Consider the following 15,818-nt stretch of genomic DNA (forward strand, 5'->3'; position numbering starts at 1 on the left):
GAGAGGCTTCAACACCGAGGTGGCATCTCTGCCTCTGTGGCTGGGGGTGTATTATTAGTGAGAACCTTAGTAAACTATTTAATGCTACACATAGGGGAAGAGAGGCTGGAAAACTGCCCACAGAGAAGGAGCTGGGGGAGCTGATTGAGTATGGGCAGCTTGTGCCCAGGCAGTCAAGAAGCCCCCAGCATCCTGGCCTGTATCAGCACCAGTGCGGCAGCAGGGCCAGGGCAGGGATTGTGCCCCTGTGCTGGGCACTGGTGAGGCTGCACCTTGAATCCTGTGTTCAGCTCTGGGACCCTCACTCCAAGAGAGACATTGAGGTGCTGGAGCGGGGCCAGAGAAGGGCAGTGGAGCTGGTGCAGGGCCTGGAGCACAAGTGTGATGGGGAAGGGCTGAGGGACCTTGGGGGTTCAGTGTGGAGAAGAGAAGGCTCAGGGGGGACCTGATGGCTCCCTCCAAGTGCCTGAGAGGAGGATGGAGCCAGGAGGGGCTGGGCTCTGCTCCCAAGGAACAAGGGATGGGAAGGTCTTTTCCAACCCAGCTGATTCTCCAATTCGATCATTCTGTGCTTTCTTTTAATAGTCCTGTGGCAATGTGGGGAGGGGGCTGCCTACAGGCAGCAGGTTTGATAAGCCAAAATGTCATGGGAAGGCCACAAACTTCACAAAGCCCCATCGCTGCATCAATGAAGGGAGACGTGGGTCTTGGTGCCTCACATACGGACTCTACAGCACCACTGCAGAACCGTGTGGCTTTGAGAGCAGTGAAAACCCTGCGAGCCCCTGTCCTGGGAAGGGTCTGGAGATGAAGCTCTCGCTGCTGCCTCTTGCTTTTTATAATCCCCAGTTGATGCTCCAGGCTGCAGCACAAGTGTTCCATCCGCAGGCAGATCCCGCTGCCACATTCTCACTCGCTTGCCTAAAATAAAGGGGGGAAAAAAAAATAAAAAGAGCCTTGTGCTAATTTAATCGAGGCAGGCATCGCTGTCCTGCCTGGTAATACCTCCCCAAGCTGTCACCCCAGCACGCAGCTGCTTGTTTGTTTGGCTTCCTGTGTTTGGTGCCCTGCTCTGGAAAGATCTCCTCTGTTTCTCAAGCAGCCCCAGGGATGTCCCAGGGCTCCCCATTGCTTTGGTCTGGGGGAATGACCTCCAGGGAAAACACTGCGATAACCTCACATAGAGAAACGTGTCAGAGGATAGGGAATGTAGGTGCTGGTTCCATAGGCGCTTGGCGCCAGCCTCCTGGCATGCAGCTATGCAGTGGGACAAAGCACTGAACCTGGTGCAGGTCTGGAGATCCTCATGGATCCCTCCAAACTTGAGCCTGGTGCTGCAGACCCAGAGAGGTACCAAAGCTGCCAGTGAATTATTCAGCAGCATCAACAGCAAGGGAGGAAATGGTTAATGTTTTCATAGCTGTTTAGCATCTTCATGAGTGATCTGAGGGTGCTGAGGCGCTGGCACAGGGTGCCCAGAGAAGCTGTGGCTGCCCCATCCCTGGCAGTGTTCAAGGCCAGGTTGGACACAGGGGCTTGGAGCAAGCTGCTCTAGTGGAAGGTGTCCCTGCCCATGGCAGGGGTTGGAGCTGGGTGAGCTTTAAGGTCCCTTCCAACACAAACCAGGCTGGGGTTCTGTGATCAAGTGCACCCTGATGAAGTCTGCTGATGACACCAAACTGAGCGGGGAAGGTGACACTTCAGCAGGAGTACCTGGACTGGATATTGGGCTAACAAGAACCTTGTGGAGCTCAACAAGGACAAGTGGAAGGTCTTGCACCTGGGAAAACCCAATCCCAGAGTGCAGCACAGGCTGGGATCTGCCCTGCGAGCAGCTCTGTGGGAAGGGACCCAGGGGTCCTGGCAGACACAAGCTCCATAGGAGTGAACAGTGTGCTGCTGTGGCAAAGAAATCCAGCAGGATGCTGGGGGCCACCAACAAGGGCATCACCAGCAGGGATGAAGAGGTCATTGTCCCACTCAGTGCTTGTCAGGCCACATCTGTAATACTGGGCTCAGTTTTGGTCTGTGCTGTACATGTGGACAGGCTGGAGAGGGTCCAGGGAAGGGTCACAAAGATGATCCAAGGACTGGGAAGCCGTGTGAGGAAAAGCTGAGAGAGCTGGGACTGCTGAGCCTGGAGAAAAGAAGGCTCAGGGGAGACCTTATCCCCATGTTCCAGTATTTAAAGGGTGGCTACAGAGAAGATGGAGAGTCCCTGTTGACAAGGAGTCACGTGGAAAAGACGAGGGGCGATGGGCACAAGTTACTGCTGGGGACATTCCAGCTGGACACAAGAGGAAAGTTTTCCCAATGAGAGCATTGGAATAACCTCCCCAGGGAAGTGATGGATTCCTCAGTGTTGGACACTGTTAAGATTCATCTGCACAGGGTGCTGGGACATCTGAACCTAGGTCATACTTTACCTGGAAAGGCAGGACCAGATGATCCTCGAGGTCCCCTCCAACCTGGGGTTCTGCCATTAACCACATGGGATCGCCTAAAATCCACCGCAGAAGGAAGAAGGAGATAAATAAGTGATTAAACACGGCACAAGATGTGGGGAAACACTCGCGTTCCTTCCCACAGCCGGGACCTTCCGGGCTCCTCTCCCTGCAGCCCACGGATGAGCTGGTGGATGGGTGGAAAGAGTGACCCAAGGAAAGGAGCCGCGCTTGACCCTCAGCTTGCGGGTGCTTTCCAAAGGGACTGCTGGTCATGAGCTGAATGCGGGCATCACTTTGATTTCACTTCTTAGTTGCTTGTATTTATCTGTTTACTGTAATTTGCGGTGACTTTAACGCCTTTAACTCCTTCTCAGGGATGCAAACCCCCACAGCCAAACCCACCCAGGGCTTAATCACTGGCAGAAGTGTCAAAACAAGCTGCTTGGAAGTGTGGGATTACACAGGCAAGTGCTGGGCTATAGAGGAGAGAAGGGGATGGCAATGGGCGACCCACGGCACAGGGACCGGTGCAGGAGCGCTGTGGGATCACGTCCCGTTGGGTCTCCCTAGATCCCTTTCCCAAGCACTGACCCACGGCCACGGGAACATCCCATTCCAGCCCCACAGCCCAATGCAGCCCCATGGCACATCCCCCTGAGCCCCACAGCAGCACCATGGGGGATCCCCGTAAGCCCTAAACCCCAATGCAGTCCCATGGTGCATCCCCCCCCCCACCCCGAGCCTCATTTCAGCCCTTCAGAGCATCTCTCTGAGCCCCACAAACCTTCTCAGCCTCATAGACATCCCCCTGAGCCCCACAGCAACCCCATGGGGATCCCCCTGAGCCCCACAGCAACCCCATGGGGATCCCTATGAGCCCCACAACCTAACGCAGCCTCATGGTGCATCGCTCTGAGCCCCACTTCAGCTCTTCAGGGCATCTCCCTGAGCCCCACAGCCCTCCTCAGCCCCACGGGCATCCCCATGGGCCCCACAGCAACCCCACGGGGGACACCCATGAGCCCCACAGCACAACGCAGCCCCCACAGCTCCAAGAGGTATCACCCTTTAGACCTCACAGGCCCCATTGCTGCCCCACACCCCATCTCCCTCCACTCCCCCGGCCCCCCACAGCACCCTTTAGACCTCACAGGCCCCATTGCTGCCCCACACCCCATCTCCCTCCACTCCCCCGGCTCCCCACAGCACCCTTTAGACCTCACAGGCCCCACTGCTGCCCCATTGCTGCCCCACACCCCATCTCCCTCCACTCCCCCGGCTCCCCACAGCACCCTTTAGACCTCACAGGCCCCACTGCTGCTCCCCGGCCCCCCACAGCACCCTTTAGACCTTGCTGCCCCACACCCCATCTCCCTCCACTCCCCCGGCTCCCCACAGCACCCTTTAGACCTCACAGGCCCCATTGCTGCCCCATACCCCATCTCCCTCCACTCCCCCGGCCCCCCACAGCACCCTTCAGACCTCACAGGCCCCATTGCTGCCCCATTGCTGCCCCACACCCCATCTCCCTCCACTCCCCCGGCCCCCCACAGCACCCTTTAGACCTCACAGGCCCCATTGTTGCCCCATTGCTGCCCCACACCCCATCTCCCTCCACTCCCCCGGCCCCCCACAGCACCCTTCAGACCTCACAGGCCCCATTGCTGCCCCGCACCCCATCTCCCTCCACTCCCTCCACTCCCCCGGCCCCCCCCCCCAGCACCCCAAGTCGCCCCCTCCACAGAACCGCCGCGGCCCCTTTAAGAGCCGGGCCCCGCCCCTCGCGGTCGCTGCCGGGGCCGCGGCTGCCGACAACAAGATGGCGGCGGCGGCGGGGGGCCCGGCGGGCGCCGAGAGCCGGGTGTTGGGTTATACCTTGCACCGCTGGAGCAGCTTCTCCTCCACCTACCTGCCCGAGTGAGTGCCGGCCCCGGCCCGAGGCTCCGAGCACGGCTCGGTGTTGCTCCGATCCCCGCCGGGCCGCTGCGGCCTTTCCGCGCAGGCCACAGGCGGAGGCCCTGCCTCCGCCTGTGGCCTGCGCGGAGAGGCCGCAGCGGTGAAGGGGATGTGGCGGGGGTTTGTGTGGGGAGGGGTTGGTTGTGGGGCGCTGTGGGGTTTGTGTGGGGATTTGAGGGGGGGGGGGGGAAGTGTTTGTGGGATCTTTGTGTGTGTGGGGCGTCCAGTAGGGTTTGGGGGGGGGGTGGTGTATGGGGGTCTATGCAGTAGGGTTTGGGGGGGCTGTGTGGGTGTAGGTCTGTGAAGGAGGGTTTGGGGGGGGTGTATGGGGCTCTATGCCACAGGGTTTGGGGGGGCTGTGTGGGTGTAGGTGGGTTTGGGGGGTGTATGGGGGTCTATGCAGTAGGGTTTGGGGGGGCTGTGTGGGTGTAGGTGGGTTTGGGGGGTGTATGGGGGTCTATGCAGCAGGGTTTGGGGGGGCTGTGTGGGTGTAGGTGGGTTTGGGGGGTGTATGGGGGTCTGTGCAGTAGGGTTTGGGGGGGCTGTGTGGGTGTAGGTGGGTTTGGGGGGGTGTATGGGGGTCTATGCAGTAGGGTTTGGGGGGGCTGTGTGGGTGTAGGTCTGTGAAGGAGGGGTTGGGGGGGTGTATGGGGGTCTATGCCACAGGGTTTGGGGGGGCTGTGTGGGTGTAGGTGGGTTTGGGGGGGTGTATGGGGGTCTGTGCAGTAGGGTTTGGGGGGGCTGTGTGGGTGTAGGTCTGTGAAGGAGGGTTTGGGGGGGCTGTACAGGGGGATTTAGGGGCTGTGGGTGAGGGGGCTCTGCCTTAGGGTAGGGGGTGTGTGGGGTGTGCATGGCAGGAGTTTGGGTGTGCCTACAGTAGGATTTGGGGGGGGTTGTGTGTGGGTCTGTGCAGCGGGGGGGCTCTGTGTGAGGGTCTGCAGCAGGCTTTGGGGGGTCTGTACAGAAGGGTTCAAGGGGGGTTGTGTGTATGGGTCTCTACGGCAGGCTTTAGGGGCTGTGTATATGGGAAGGGTTTGTGTGGTGTGGTTGAGGGGTGCTGCGTGTGGAGGCTCAGCAGGGCTGGGAGGGTGTTTGGGTCGGCGGCTGAGCACCACCTCGAGGAGGGATGTGTGTTGGGTTTGGGGAGCGGTTGAGGGACAGATCCGGGGGGGGGGGGGCTTTGTGTGGTGTGGGGGGGTCTGAGCTGCAGGTTTGGGGGTGAATAAGTGTGTGGGGGGGCTGGCTGCTGTGTTAGGGTCGGGTAGGAGCCGTGGGGAGAGATGGACGCTGTGTGTGTGAGAGGCTGGTCACCACGTGAAGTGGGGAGAAGGGTCACTAAACCTTCCCCCTGCCCTGCCCCACAGGTCTGGGTATGTCAGGGGCCTGGGGCACTGTGTTATTTGGCTGCGTGTCTTGCCCCTGACCTCTGAAACACTGGGCTCTCATCACCTGTTGTGTTTAGGGAAAGGGGGTCAGCTGCTGCCCTCGTGTCCTCTCTGTTTGGGGCTTGGCAGAAGGGGGCTGAAGCCGTTTTACTTTTACAGCCATCAGCTTGTGCTGCTGCGCTAATGTGAACCCATCCTGCACAGGAAGCTCGGCTGTGTATTCCTGTTCAATTCCTTTACTTACTGAAAGTAAGGTTTGGAGTGACTACGGTGTGGTCTGGTCGTGCTGTTTTCATCACACCTCTTCAGGCAGTTGGCTCCAGGGTTGGAGGTCGGGAGGGCTTGAGGATTGCAGCTCTTGGCCACATCCGTCACTGCGGAGTCCTGTCTAATCATTGATGGGGCTGGATTTAATAACCGGTGCTTGAACCCACAGTCAACAAGTGACAGGGTTGGATGTTTGTGAATAATTCATGACAGGAATAATCTCCGCTTTCCGAAATGAAGCCTTTAACAAAACCAGAGTTTTCCTGACCGAGCTCCTTGTTGTTGTGGCTTTCTGTGTATTTTGTTACATAATAAAAGGAGCAGGATTCCGTTCTGTTTGATAGGCTTTGGTAATGAAGGTAATCCCTTTAGCTTCCTTGTTAACAAGACTTGACTTTAAGGTGTTTCAGCTCTGTGACCACACTCGTAGCTGTTTCTACCAGCACTTCTGGCTTTCAACAGCGTGTTAGTGTTGGTCCCTGAGTAGAAGAATGACAGCCCGTTATTGATCTCACTGCTGTGACATGAAAAGATGATTCTCCTCAATATTCCTTTCCAAGGCTCTCAGTCCTTTTATTGCTATAGACTTACGTTGGGAATTAATGTTCATGTGATACCTGCAGTGCTGCCCAAAGCCCTTAATGTCATTGCCTTCTGCAATGCAATTCCCTTTCCTGTAGTAGGGCTGGTGTTCTCCAAATGCATGACCTTGCATTCCGCTGTGTTTTATGATGTTTAAATGTGCTTATCACCAGTAAAAACAATGTTAAAGGCTTTTAAGCAGTGTTCAATAATCTCAGTGATGGGGTTGTTCTCTGGCAGACTGACCTTGAGTCTGAGGGATGCTGGTCCTGTGCTGTGTGTTGTCTTCTGTGAAAGCTTTGGGTTTTAACTTGCCGTCTGCTAACTTCTGCTGCCCGTGTTCTGGGGGAGAGTTTAACTGCTGTGTGAAATGGAACGTGTGATTGAAGATGGGATTCTCCAAAGGAGATGATTTATAAAGGAACGTACGGGAGGGTAGGTTTTTGAGGATGGAGGGAAGATGGAAAACTTCTAACATGCAGGAGCATAACATCCAGCAGCAGATCAAGCTGAAAGTTGGTTTAGTATTTAATCTGTGGAACAGAATGATGCTTTTCTGGAAGGATGTTGGGAATTCTGCTTATACTTTAGTTTCAGTAAGTTTGCTAGTCAGGAGGGAACCACATTAACCTTGAAGAAGAGGAACTCTACCATAATGTGTATAGGAATATACTGCTTGTTAAATCATACTGCTTGTCGTTGGGAGCTGTGTGGTATTGCAAACAGAGTGCTTTTGGAAGAGTAGCAGAGTGGATTAGCTGTGGTCTTTGTCAGCTAAGTGCAATTTAAGCACACTTCTGAAGTAGTTGTGTGGTTTGAAATGTGAAACAAAGCCATGAAATATAAAGCTTTCATTGTCACTGCCCAGGGGAGAAATGAGATGCCCAGTAACTTCCATCACATCTGCTTAGGTGATGCTGAACTGAAACTGAAGCTTTCCAGAACACTGAAATCATCTGATAACTGCTCTTTTTAATTAAAACAAAACCCCCCTCAACCAACCAACACAAAACAAACACGAAACCCACAAGTGTTTTGCAGAGACCTTTCCGGTCATGGTCTGGTTTGGCATCACTCTGTAGAAAACCACTTCTTTCACTGACAGAGAAGTTTCTTCTGTTGAATGCCAGGTTCTTTCCTATTGTTTGGTGGTCGTACAAGGGGATTAGTGCTGGATCCAGTTTCTGGCTCTTTTACCAGTGCTGGAGTTTACCTCCATGTTTGCAAAGCCTTTACAAGCGTTAAATGAAGACTGTCCTTCTTGAGTCAGCCAAGGAATAATTCCTCTGTTACCCAAACTGCTGGAGTTGTCCTCTCTTGGCCGGTAGCTACCAGCAGGAAGACTGACTTGTGTATTTGTTTTAAAAGCTCTGCGGGTAGAAGTCAAAGAGCTGATTTAGTTCTCATGTCTAGTTCTAGCGTCTAGTTCAGTAGGTTGTGCCTTTGGGAAGCAAACTGATCCAAGAGGAAATATGTTCTTGAAACATCTGGTGTTTCCAGACACACTTTGCCTGGGCAGAGGCAGCCGTGTGTGGAGAGGCTTCGGCTTGTCCAGCTTGGAGAATGTTCAGCCCAGCACATCGCCTGAGACTCCTCTGTCACATCCCTTCCTTTGGCTCTCTGTGGTTCCTCTCTGAAGGAATGGAGCCATGTGGGAGGTTGGTTGTTCCCTGATGTCTCACAAAGGATCATCCCATAGATTCCCTCACCCCAGTCACTTCATGTGAGTACATATGCTTTAGACATATGCTGAGGGAGACCTGGACTTTGTTCCCCTCTTTCCTTCCACAGAAAGCAGTGAGCTCAGTCACTCCTTGTTTTTGGACAAGGAGGGAATAAAGAACTCACAGAAGGTAAAACAACTATTGTTCAAACTTGGGTTATTTTCTGTAACAGAGAGAACCAAAAGCCATTGCTCTGCATTCTGACAGAAGCACTTCATATCCTGCTTTTTTCAATAGCCCCTTTTTGTGCCTGCTCCAGTTGGAACTGAGGTGAACAAGAGGTGAAGCATTGTGCTGTGTGCATGGCAGTCGTGTCCCCTCAATTGCTGTGTGTCAGGACCATGGTTTCTAGTGCTTGTGTCAGACTTGTGACTGATGGCATCTTGTAGTTGGCTGATGCACTCGGGTCCTTCTGTCACTGTTTTATGCAGCTGAAATCCCACTTCAGAGACTAACAAGAGCTTTTTGCTGTGTTATCCTCGTGTTCCTTTGTGGGGAAGCTTCATCCCGTTTATGTTGCTCAGACCTTCAGAGTCACTCAGGTTTTGCTGTGGGATATTTCTATAGAGGAAGATCAGCTGTTCCCGACATTGGTCTTTATGATTTTTATTGCTATTTTGTTTGATTATTTCTTGTGATCAGGTTGTTATTAAGCATGTAAACCAAGATTGTTTTCCCACCTGATAGCTAAATGCCATTAGCAACCTCCTTCTAATTGGTATGGGTTCATGCAACCCATTTTTATCTGTTTCACTGTGGACTTGGTAACTCCAGGCTTTTCCATTTTGACACCTCGAGTGGTGCTGCAGCAGGTCTTGAGGGCTGGGAGCCTCTCTTCTCTTTCCTAGAAAGCACACTGGAACCTAGAAAGATCCAGCTGACCTGTTACGATACACTTAAAATAGCTTAGTTTTTGCTAGTTTTCTCTATTTCCATCAAACCAGGGGAAGCAAATGAAGTGAAAGATACTTTGCTCGTAAAATCTGAGTGCCTTGTACATTTCCAAAATGAGAATGCAAACGTTTCCTTTGCTTTTTAGTTAGAGGATGTGGCAGTAAGTTCCTGCCCGGTCTAACCAAACATCCACTGTGTTGTGTTTACTCTGAAACAGAGATGTATTCTCCTGTGCCTTCAACTTTAAGGTAGTGCAAAGCATTAGTAAGAAAGTGCTGAGAGCATCTATACCAAACTTTTTGGGGTAAAGTCCATCAGGATTTAAAAACACCCCTGCAAAGCCAGCCAGAAAATAACCTGAATTCCAGCTACGCTGTTCTCTGTGATTTCTGTAACAGGAAACACCGTGTATTTGTGGCTAGTGAAATGTGATTCTCAGGTTCTCCTCCTACCACATGAAGCTGATGATTCAGCTGCCTCAGGTTCATAAGTCTCATTAGAGGTGCAGCCAGGTCTCAAGGAACCTCATGTTCAAGTTGAGATCAGCGATGACTAATGAAAAGGTTTGGTTTTTCCTGTTCCGTTTTCTCATACTGGTCTCTGTTTGCTTGGTGAGGTGAAGATACTTCTTTTGAGGTCTCAGCAGTTTCAAGCTGTCTAAACCAGACCTAATGGTGGACTGCAGAGTGCACTTCAGAACTTTCCTGGCAGGGTGATCTGTGCTCATGGTCCATACACTAAAAATCCAGCAGGGCTGGAGCAGCTCTGCTCTGGAGCCAGGCTGAGAGAGCTGGACTGGTTCAGCCTGGAGAAGAGAAGGCTCCTTAAGGGGAGACTTTAGAGCAGCTCCAGTGCCTAAAGGGGCTGCAGGAAAGCTGGAGAGGGGCTTTGGCCAAGGGCCTATAGGGTCAGGCCAAGGGGAATGGCTTGAACCTGCCAGAGGGGAGACTGAGATGAGATCTCTCTCTTGGACAGGGCTTGGAGCAAGCTGCTCTGGTGGAAGATGTCCCTGCCTGTGACAGGGGGTTGGTGCTGTATGAGCTTTAAGGTCCCTTCCAACCCAGACCACCCTGTGATAGTGCTTATGTCTTATGGTTTCTTACATTAACGTGGTAGTGATGATTTCCATTTAGATGTAGAACCTTGACTTTGGTGTTTATTTTGCACGTACAAGCACAAATGTAGTTGTTTCAACTGAAACAGTCAGCATTTACAGCTTTACTTGAGCATTTAAACGTAGCCAGTTCACTTGCCATGTTGTAATTGCTTTCCCTTGAGCCACGGGAAGATGAAGGGCACACCTGCAGGCTCTCTGGAATTACGTGTTTATGATGTCTTTGCAATGCAGATCAATAACATTGACTAAAATGAGCTGGGAGTGCAAACACTGCCCAGTGAAGTGAACTGATGGACTCTGTCACCTCAGGTGAACCCTGTGTATAGAAATGTTCTCACTTCTGCTTCTGGTCCTTTTCAGTGTGCAGTGGGAAATAGTTTTCTCCCACTTGTTTGTCCAGAAACATGGAGGAAATCCATAAGATCTCATGTTACGACAGGCATTTTCTTCCCTCCCTACATCACTTTGCCTGAAATTAAGCGCTTACAAAGCAAAATAATTCCATAGAAAATCAAGTTATCAACAGGTTGAATATGTATTAGGTGCTTCTCTAGTGTGAGAAGGGGATGTGGAGAGAAAGGAAAAGGTCAGGGAGGTGGAGGGAGTGAAGAAATCGCACACGAATGCAGTTATTGGCATCCGAAGTCCGACAGCTTTTTCTTCCCAGGTAAAAGCTCAACTGCTGAGGTCTGAGAAGAAATTCCTTTAAGCTCCAGTTCAAACAGCCATTATAGGAGAGGTTTGGCAGAGTTTTGTTCCCTGGCAGAAGACTGAAGGTGAAGTGCTGATAGCTCTAGTTCCCGGGTGTGCCTAACCTGGCAGAACCTGTGTAACTCCAGTGTACAGCCTCTTCTGGGATGGCATTTTGGGGGAACTTGAAGAATGTAAAATTTTCCTAGGAGCTGTTAGCACCATCACATTATGGATCATTGGCTCTCTGTGTGATTTTATAGCTGGAAAGTTTAATAAAGGCATTCAAGCTCCTGATTACTAATTACTTGAAGGCTAAAACCCTATTTCAAGCAGAGCACAGCGTCTTTCGGATAACTGTTGGTACTGCTCATACATGTATAGTCTGATTTGTGTTCTTCGTGGCAAAGAATATAGTTTCTTATTCTGCATGTTCATCTTCTTAACAGGTCGCTGTTAGAATGCACTGTGGGGTTTATCACCTCCCCTGTTTTTTTGAAGTGATCGTGATTTTTAAGTTAAAGTTAAGTGGTGTGTGCAGCATTGAATCAGTTATCTAGAGATCAGGATCTCCCACCTGCAGTTCTGTGTTCTGCTCTGGGGACCCCAACACAAGAGGGACGTGGAGCTGTTGGACCAAGTTCAGAGGAGGCCACAGAGGTGCTGCAAGGGTTGGAGCAGCTCTGCTCTGGGGCCAGGCTGAGAGAGCTGGGCTGGGTCAGCCTGGAGAAGAGAAGGCTCCTGAAGGGGAGACCTGAGAGCAGCTCCAGTGCCTGAAGGGGCTGCAGGAAAGCTGGAGAGGGGCTTGGGACAAGGGCCTGTAGGGCCAGGCCAAGGGGAATGGCTTTAACCTGCCAGAGGGGAGACTGAGATGAGCTCTTAGGCAGAAGCTCTTCCCTGGGAGGGTGCTGAGGCGCTGGCCCAGGGTGCCCAGAGAAGCTGTGGCTGCCCCATCCCTGGCAGTGTTCAAGGCCAGGTTGGACACAGGGGCTTGGAGCAAGCTGCTCTAGTGGAAGGTGTCCCTGCCCATGGCAGGCGGTTGGAACTGAATGAGCTTTAAGGTCCCTTCCCACCCAACCAGTTCTGTGGTTCTATGTCCCAGACTTCCAAAGCAAGCCAGTATTTGACTTACTTTAGTTCCATATTAATATAAACTTGTAGAACCAAATGTAGTTTTGCTTTTTTGATTGTGGTCTGTTGAATTGTGTACAGCATCGGGCTGCAAGTTCAGCTGGGTCTGAGTTTAATAATATACAAATTACTGGAAAGGGAAGAAGGAGTGCTGGAGATGTAGAGTGGTTTGTTACCTTAGGAAGCTGCTATTTTAGTCATGACTTGAAACTCAGTATGCATAATGTTAGCTGAATTATTTCCTGGATCAATTTAAATCAAGGAGCACAACCATATATTTAAGTTGAGGACAGCAGCCTGGGTATCTGACTCCACACTGCACCAGCAAACCCGTTTCTAGCCCTTGCTCCTCCTCTGCTGGCATGTTCTGCAGTTCCTGGAAAATGGCATGATTTGGTAAGGGAGGAAAATTACCCACTGCTCACTTTGGATTTGGTGGTGTTTTCCTCAGCACTCTCTGCCTTTTTCCCCCCTAACTCCTGGGTTCATAATGTCACTCTCAAGCTGTGGGAATGTGCCTGAAAACACTGCTTAGGACATGACCTGTGTATTTTTGAATGCTTTTCTCTAGGTACATACATCAAGCAGCATTTGATTCTTATGGTAACTATTTAGATACTCATTTCCTCACCTATTCTATGTATGGAAATTGTGGTAGTAAAGAGGTGCTCTTAACACAGGGGGTTAAAATGGAACAAGAAAATTTGGAGTATTAAATTGACCTGTGAGTAAGGAATTGCTGAATGAGTTCATACCCTGCTCTTTCAGGACAGCGTGTTACTGCATATAGTCTCCTAAAAATCCTGCTTTCTGGTACAGGGTTTGGAAGCTGCCAAGTATGAAAGTGATGTTGGCTTGGGGACTGGGGGATTCTTTAGCAGGAATTGTGTATATTGCCTCAACATGAGGAATTATTCCATAATGCAGCTCCAGGGACAAGTGTTTCTGACTTGTAACACAATTCCTCACATAACCTGTGCTTAAGGACAGGCTTATTTCTTTGGAACAGGGTATTTCTTAAGGGCAGGATATTTCTTTGCTCTTCCCAGGTCAGTGTTTTGTCTTCTGGATTCCCTGGATAGAGTTGCCTTGGTAGTAACAGAGCCTTCCTTGATCCTGAAAGGAAAGTTGATGTAGTTAAGATTGTCCCACCTGGAACCAGGCATTTTACATAGAATTCTTAGGGACAAAAGCTCAATACCTGATGTTACTTTGCACCTGGGGGGGCTTCAGTCTCTTTATCAAACATACATTCTTTTACAGGCATCATTTTTGGGTGAACTTGATACTGAGTGAGAAGTTACAGTGCCGATGAGTATTGAAGTTGTGGTTATGGCTCACATGAGGAATTCCTCATCTTTAGGTATAACAACTCTGATTTTGTGGATTCCTCTTTTGAGTGGAAATATTCCCAACATTGTGGCATGTCAGAGCATTGTTGGAATGCTGTGAAATCATGGAAGACCCAAATCTACTTCCTTTGTAAAATGCTTCCATATGTGTGTTAGTCAAAAAAAATACTCTACCGAGCTTGTGATACTTCCAAAATACAGGACAGGGGATTTACATGGATGTGTTAGGTATTGCTTTCCTCTAGTCGTCTTGTGAAGGGGCTGTTGCTTTCCAGGAAACTGATTTTGGAAATGAGGAGCAGTTCTATTCCCCCAGTATGGAGCATTTGTGGATCACTTTAGCCAAGGGCCTGTAGGGAGAGGCCAAGGGGAATGGCTTTAACCTGCCAGAGGGGAGACTGAGATGAGCTCTTAGGCAGAAGCTCTTCCCTGTGAGGGTGCTGAGGTGCTGGCCCAGGGTGCCCAGAGAAGCTGTGGCTGCCCCATCCCTGGCAGTGTTCAAGGCCAGGTTGGACACAGGGGCTTGGAGCAAGCTGCTCTAGTGGAAGGGGTCCCTGCCTGTGGCAGGGGGTTAGAACTGGATGAGCTTTAAGGTCCCTTCCAACCAGTTCTGTGTTCAGTGGCTTTTCTGGTGCTGGCTGGCAGTAGAAATCCCAATGCTCACACCTCGTCTAAACCATTTCCTCAGCAAGATGTGGTATTTGCTTAAAATGAAAAATGAACTTTGTTACAAAGCGGCAGTGGCTCCTGATGTCTTAAACTGCCAGCGGATTTTACTGCAATATTGTATCTATTGGCTACAAGTCCAATCAGCTGTAGAATTTAATCTCTTTTGACTTTTCCCTTGAATATTGAAGGGTAGAATTTGTGCTATTCTTGGGCATGTTATTAAGCCAGGGATTTATTTCTGCTCGGGGAACCTCTTGGAACCACATCCAGGCTCAGCTGAGTGCACGCCGTGTCACTTGTGTTAGTGCTTTATGCATTGCTGAAAAGGCTGCGTTTCAAGCATCGTTGTGTCTTAGAGATGTACAGATGAACATTGGGTATGAGATAAGCAAAAGAAATCATTCCAGATAATGAATGTATAATAACAGGTTGGATGGGGCTTGGAGCAACCTGGTCTAGTGGAAGGTGCCCCTGCTCATGGCGGGGGGTTGGAACTGGAGGAGATTTAAGGTCCCTTCCAACCCACACCAGTCTGTGATTATTATATATAATAAATATATTCGTATCTATAGCATGAATAGTCATTCACTAATATGAGTTCACTTAGGACATCAGCATTTTTAAGTTGTTTTCTTTTCCAAAAGCAGGTAGACAGTAAGTACATGGGAAAGATCAGTTTTAGTGATGTAACAGTTCTTATATTTAAACCCAAGGCTGGTGTGGAGAAAGAACAAACCTGATAATCTTTAAGCTTAAAGGTTCAGCATCACTCACCAGTTAAGTTGCATCTAAACCATCATCCCTAAACATTTGGACTGGTGATCATCAGCAATGTGTGAAGTTACGGTGATCACCAACATACCTGACTAAGCCTGACTTTGGTTATTCTCTTCCGATTTCTTTTTCCTCTGTGCTAACACTTTTATAAGCACCCTGGAGCTGGGGAGCTCTCGCTGCGAAGGATTTGGGTTGCTCAGCGCTGTGATACAGTGAAAAGTTTAATCCATGATTTAGGGTTGCTGAGTGTCACTGGAATGGAAATTATTCCACAGGCTCTGATGATTTGCTGGGAATTCATCACCCTGCTGCAGTTTTAGTCACTCCTGGTGACATTTAATTCTTGGCGTGTCAGGAGGAAGCTCTGAGGAATCCAAGTATTTTGTTTAGAGACGTCTTAACTGAGTGGAGAGAGAGAATCCGAAGTACTTCTTAACTGGTGTTACTGGAAATGGCTGCAGCAGTGTTGGTTTGTGATTAAGAAGCAATTTGTTTTGCAAAGGCTGAAGCTAAGTGATACCTGTTTTGTTGTCCAGTGTAGTTAGATGTGATCTGGTAAGGTGATTTCTGAGATCACTGTAAATCACAGAATGGTTTGGGTTGGAAAGGACCTTAAGATCAGCCCGTTCCAGCCCCCTGCCATGGGCAGGGACTCCTCACACTAGACCATGTTGTCCAAGGCTCTGTCCAGCCTGGCCTTGAATAACAGATGAAAAGCTACTGCAGAATTTGTGCTATAAAGGTAAAAATCCCATAAATCTGCCTGTTCTAATGGATGAGAACCAAATCAGAGCAATTCTGTGAGGCAAAACTAACCTCATAGTTAT

General features: G+C 50.3%; 1 protein-coding gene across 1 annotated transcript in view; it reads left to right on the forward strand.

Annotated features, from left to right (window-relative positions):
• The first annotated feature begins 4,225 nt into the window (after positions 1–4,225).
• MKLN1 (muskelin 1) overlaps positions 4,226–15,818 on the forward strand; it is a 110,450-nt gene continuing 98,857 nt past the window's right edge. Inside the window, exon 1 of the mRNA XM_057425542.1 lies at positions 4,226–4,364. Coding sequence (XP_057281525.1) covers positions 4,267–4,364 — 98 coding nt within the window. The 5' untranslated portion in view covers positions 4,226–4,266. The remainder of the gene's footprint in view (positions 4,365–15,818) is intronic.

The sequence above is a fragment of the Pezoporus wallicus genome, unplaced genomic scaffold, assembly GCF_028554395.1.
Source record: "Pezoporus wallicus isolate ANWC-B61680 ecotype Strahan unplaced genomic scaffold, APGP_CSIRO_Pwel_v1 contig_4722, whole genome shotgun sequence".
Classification (NCBI taxonomy): Eukaryota; Metazoa; Chordata; class Aves; order Psittaciformes; family Psittacidae; genus Pezoporus; species Pezoporus wallicus.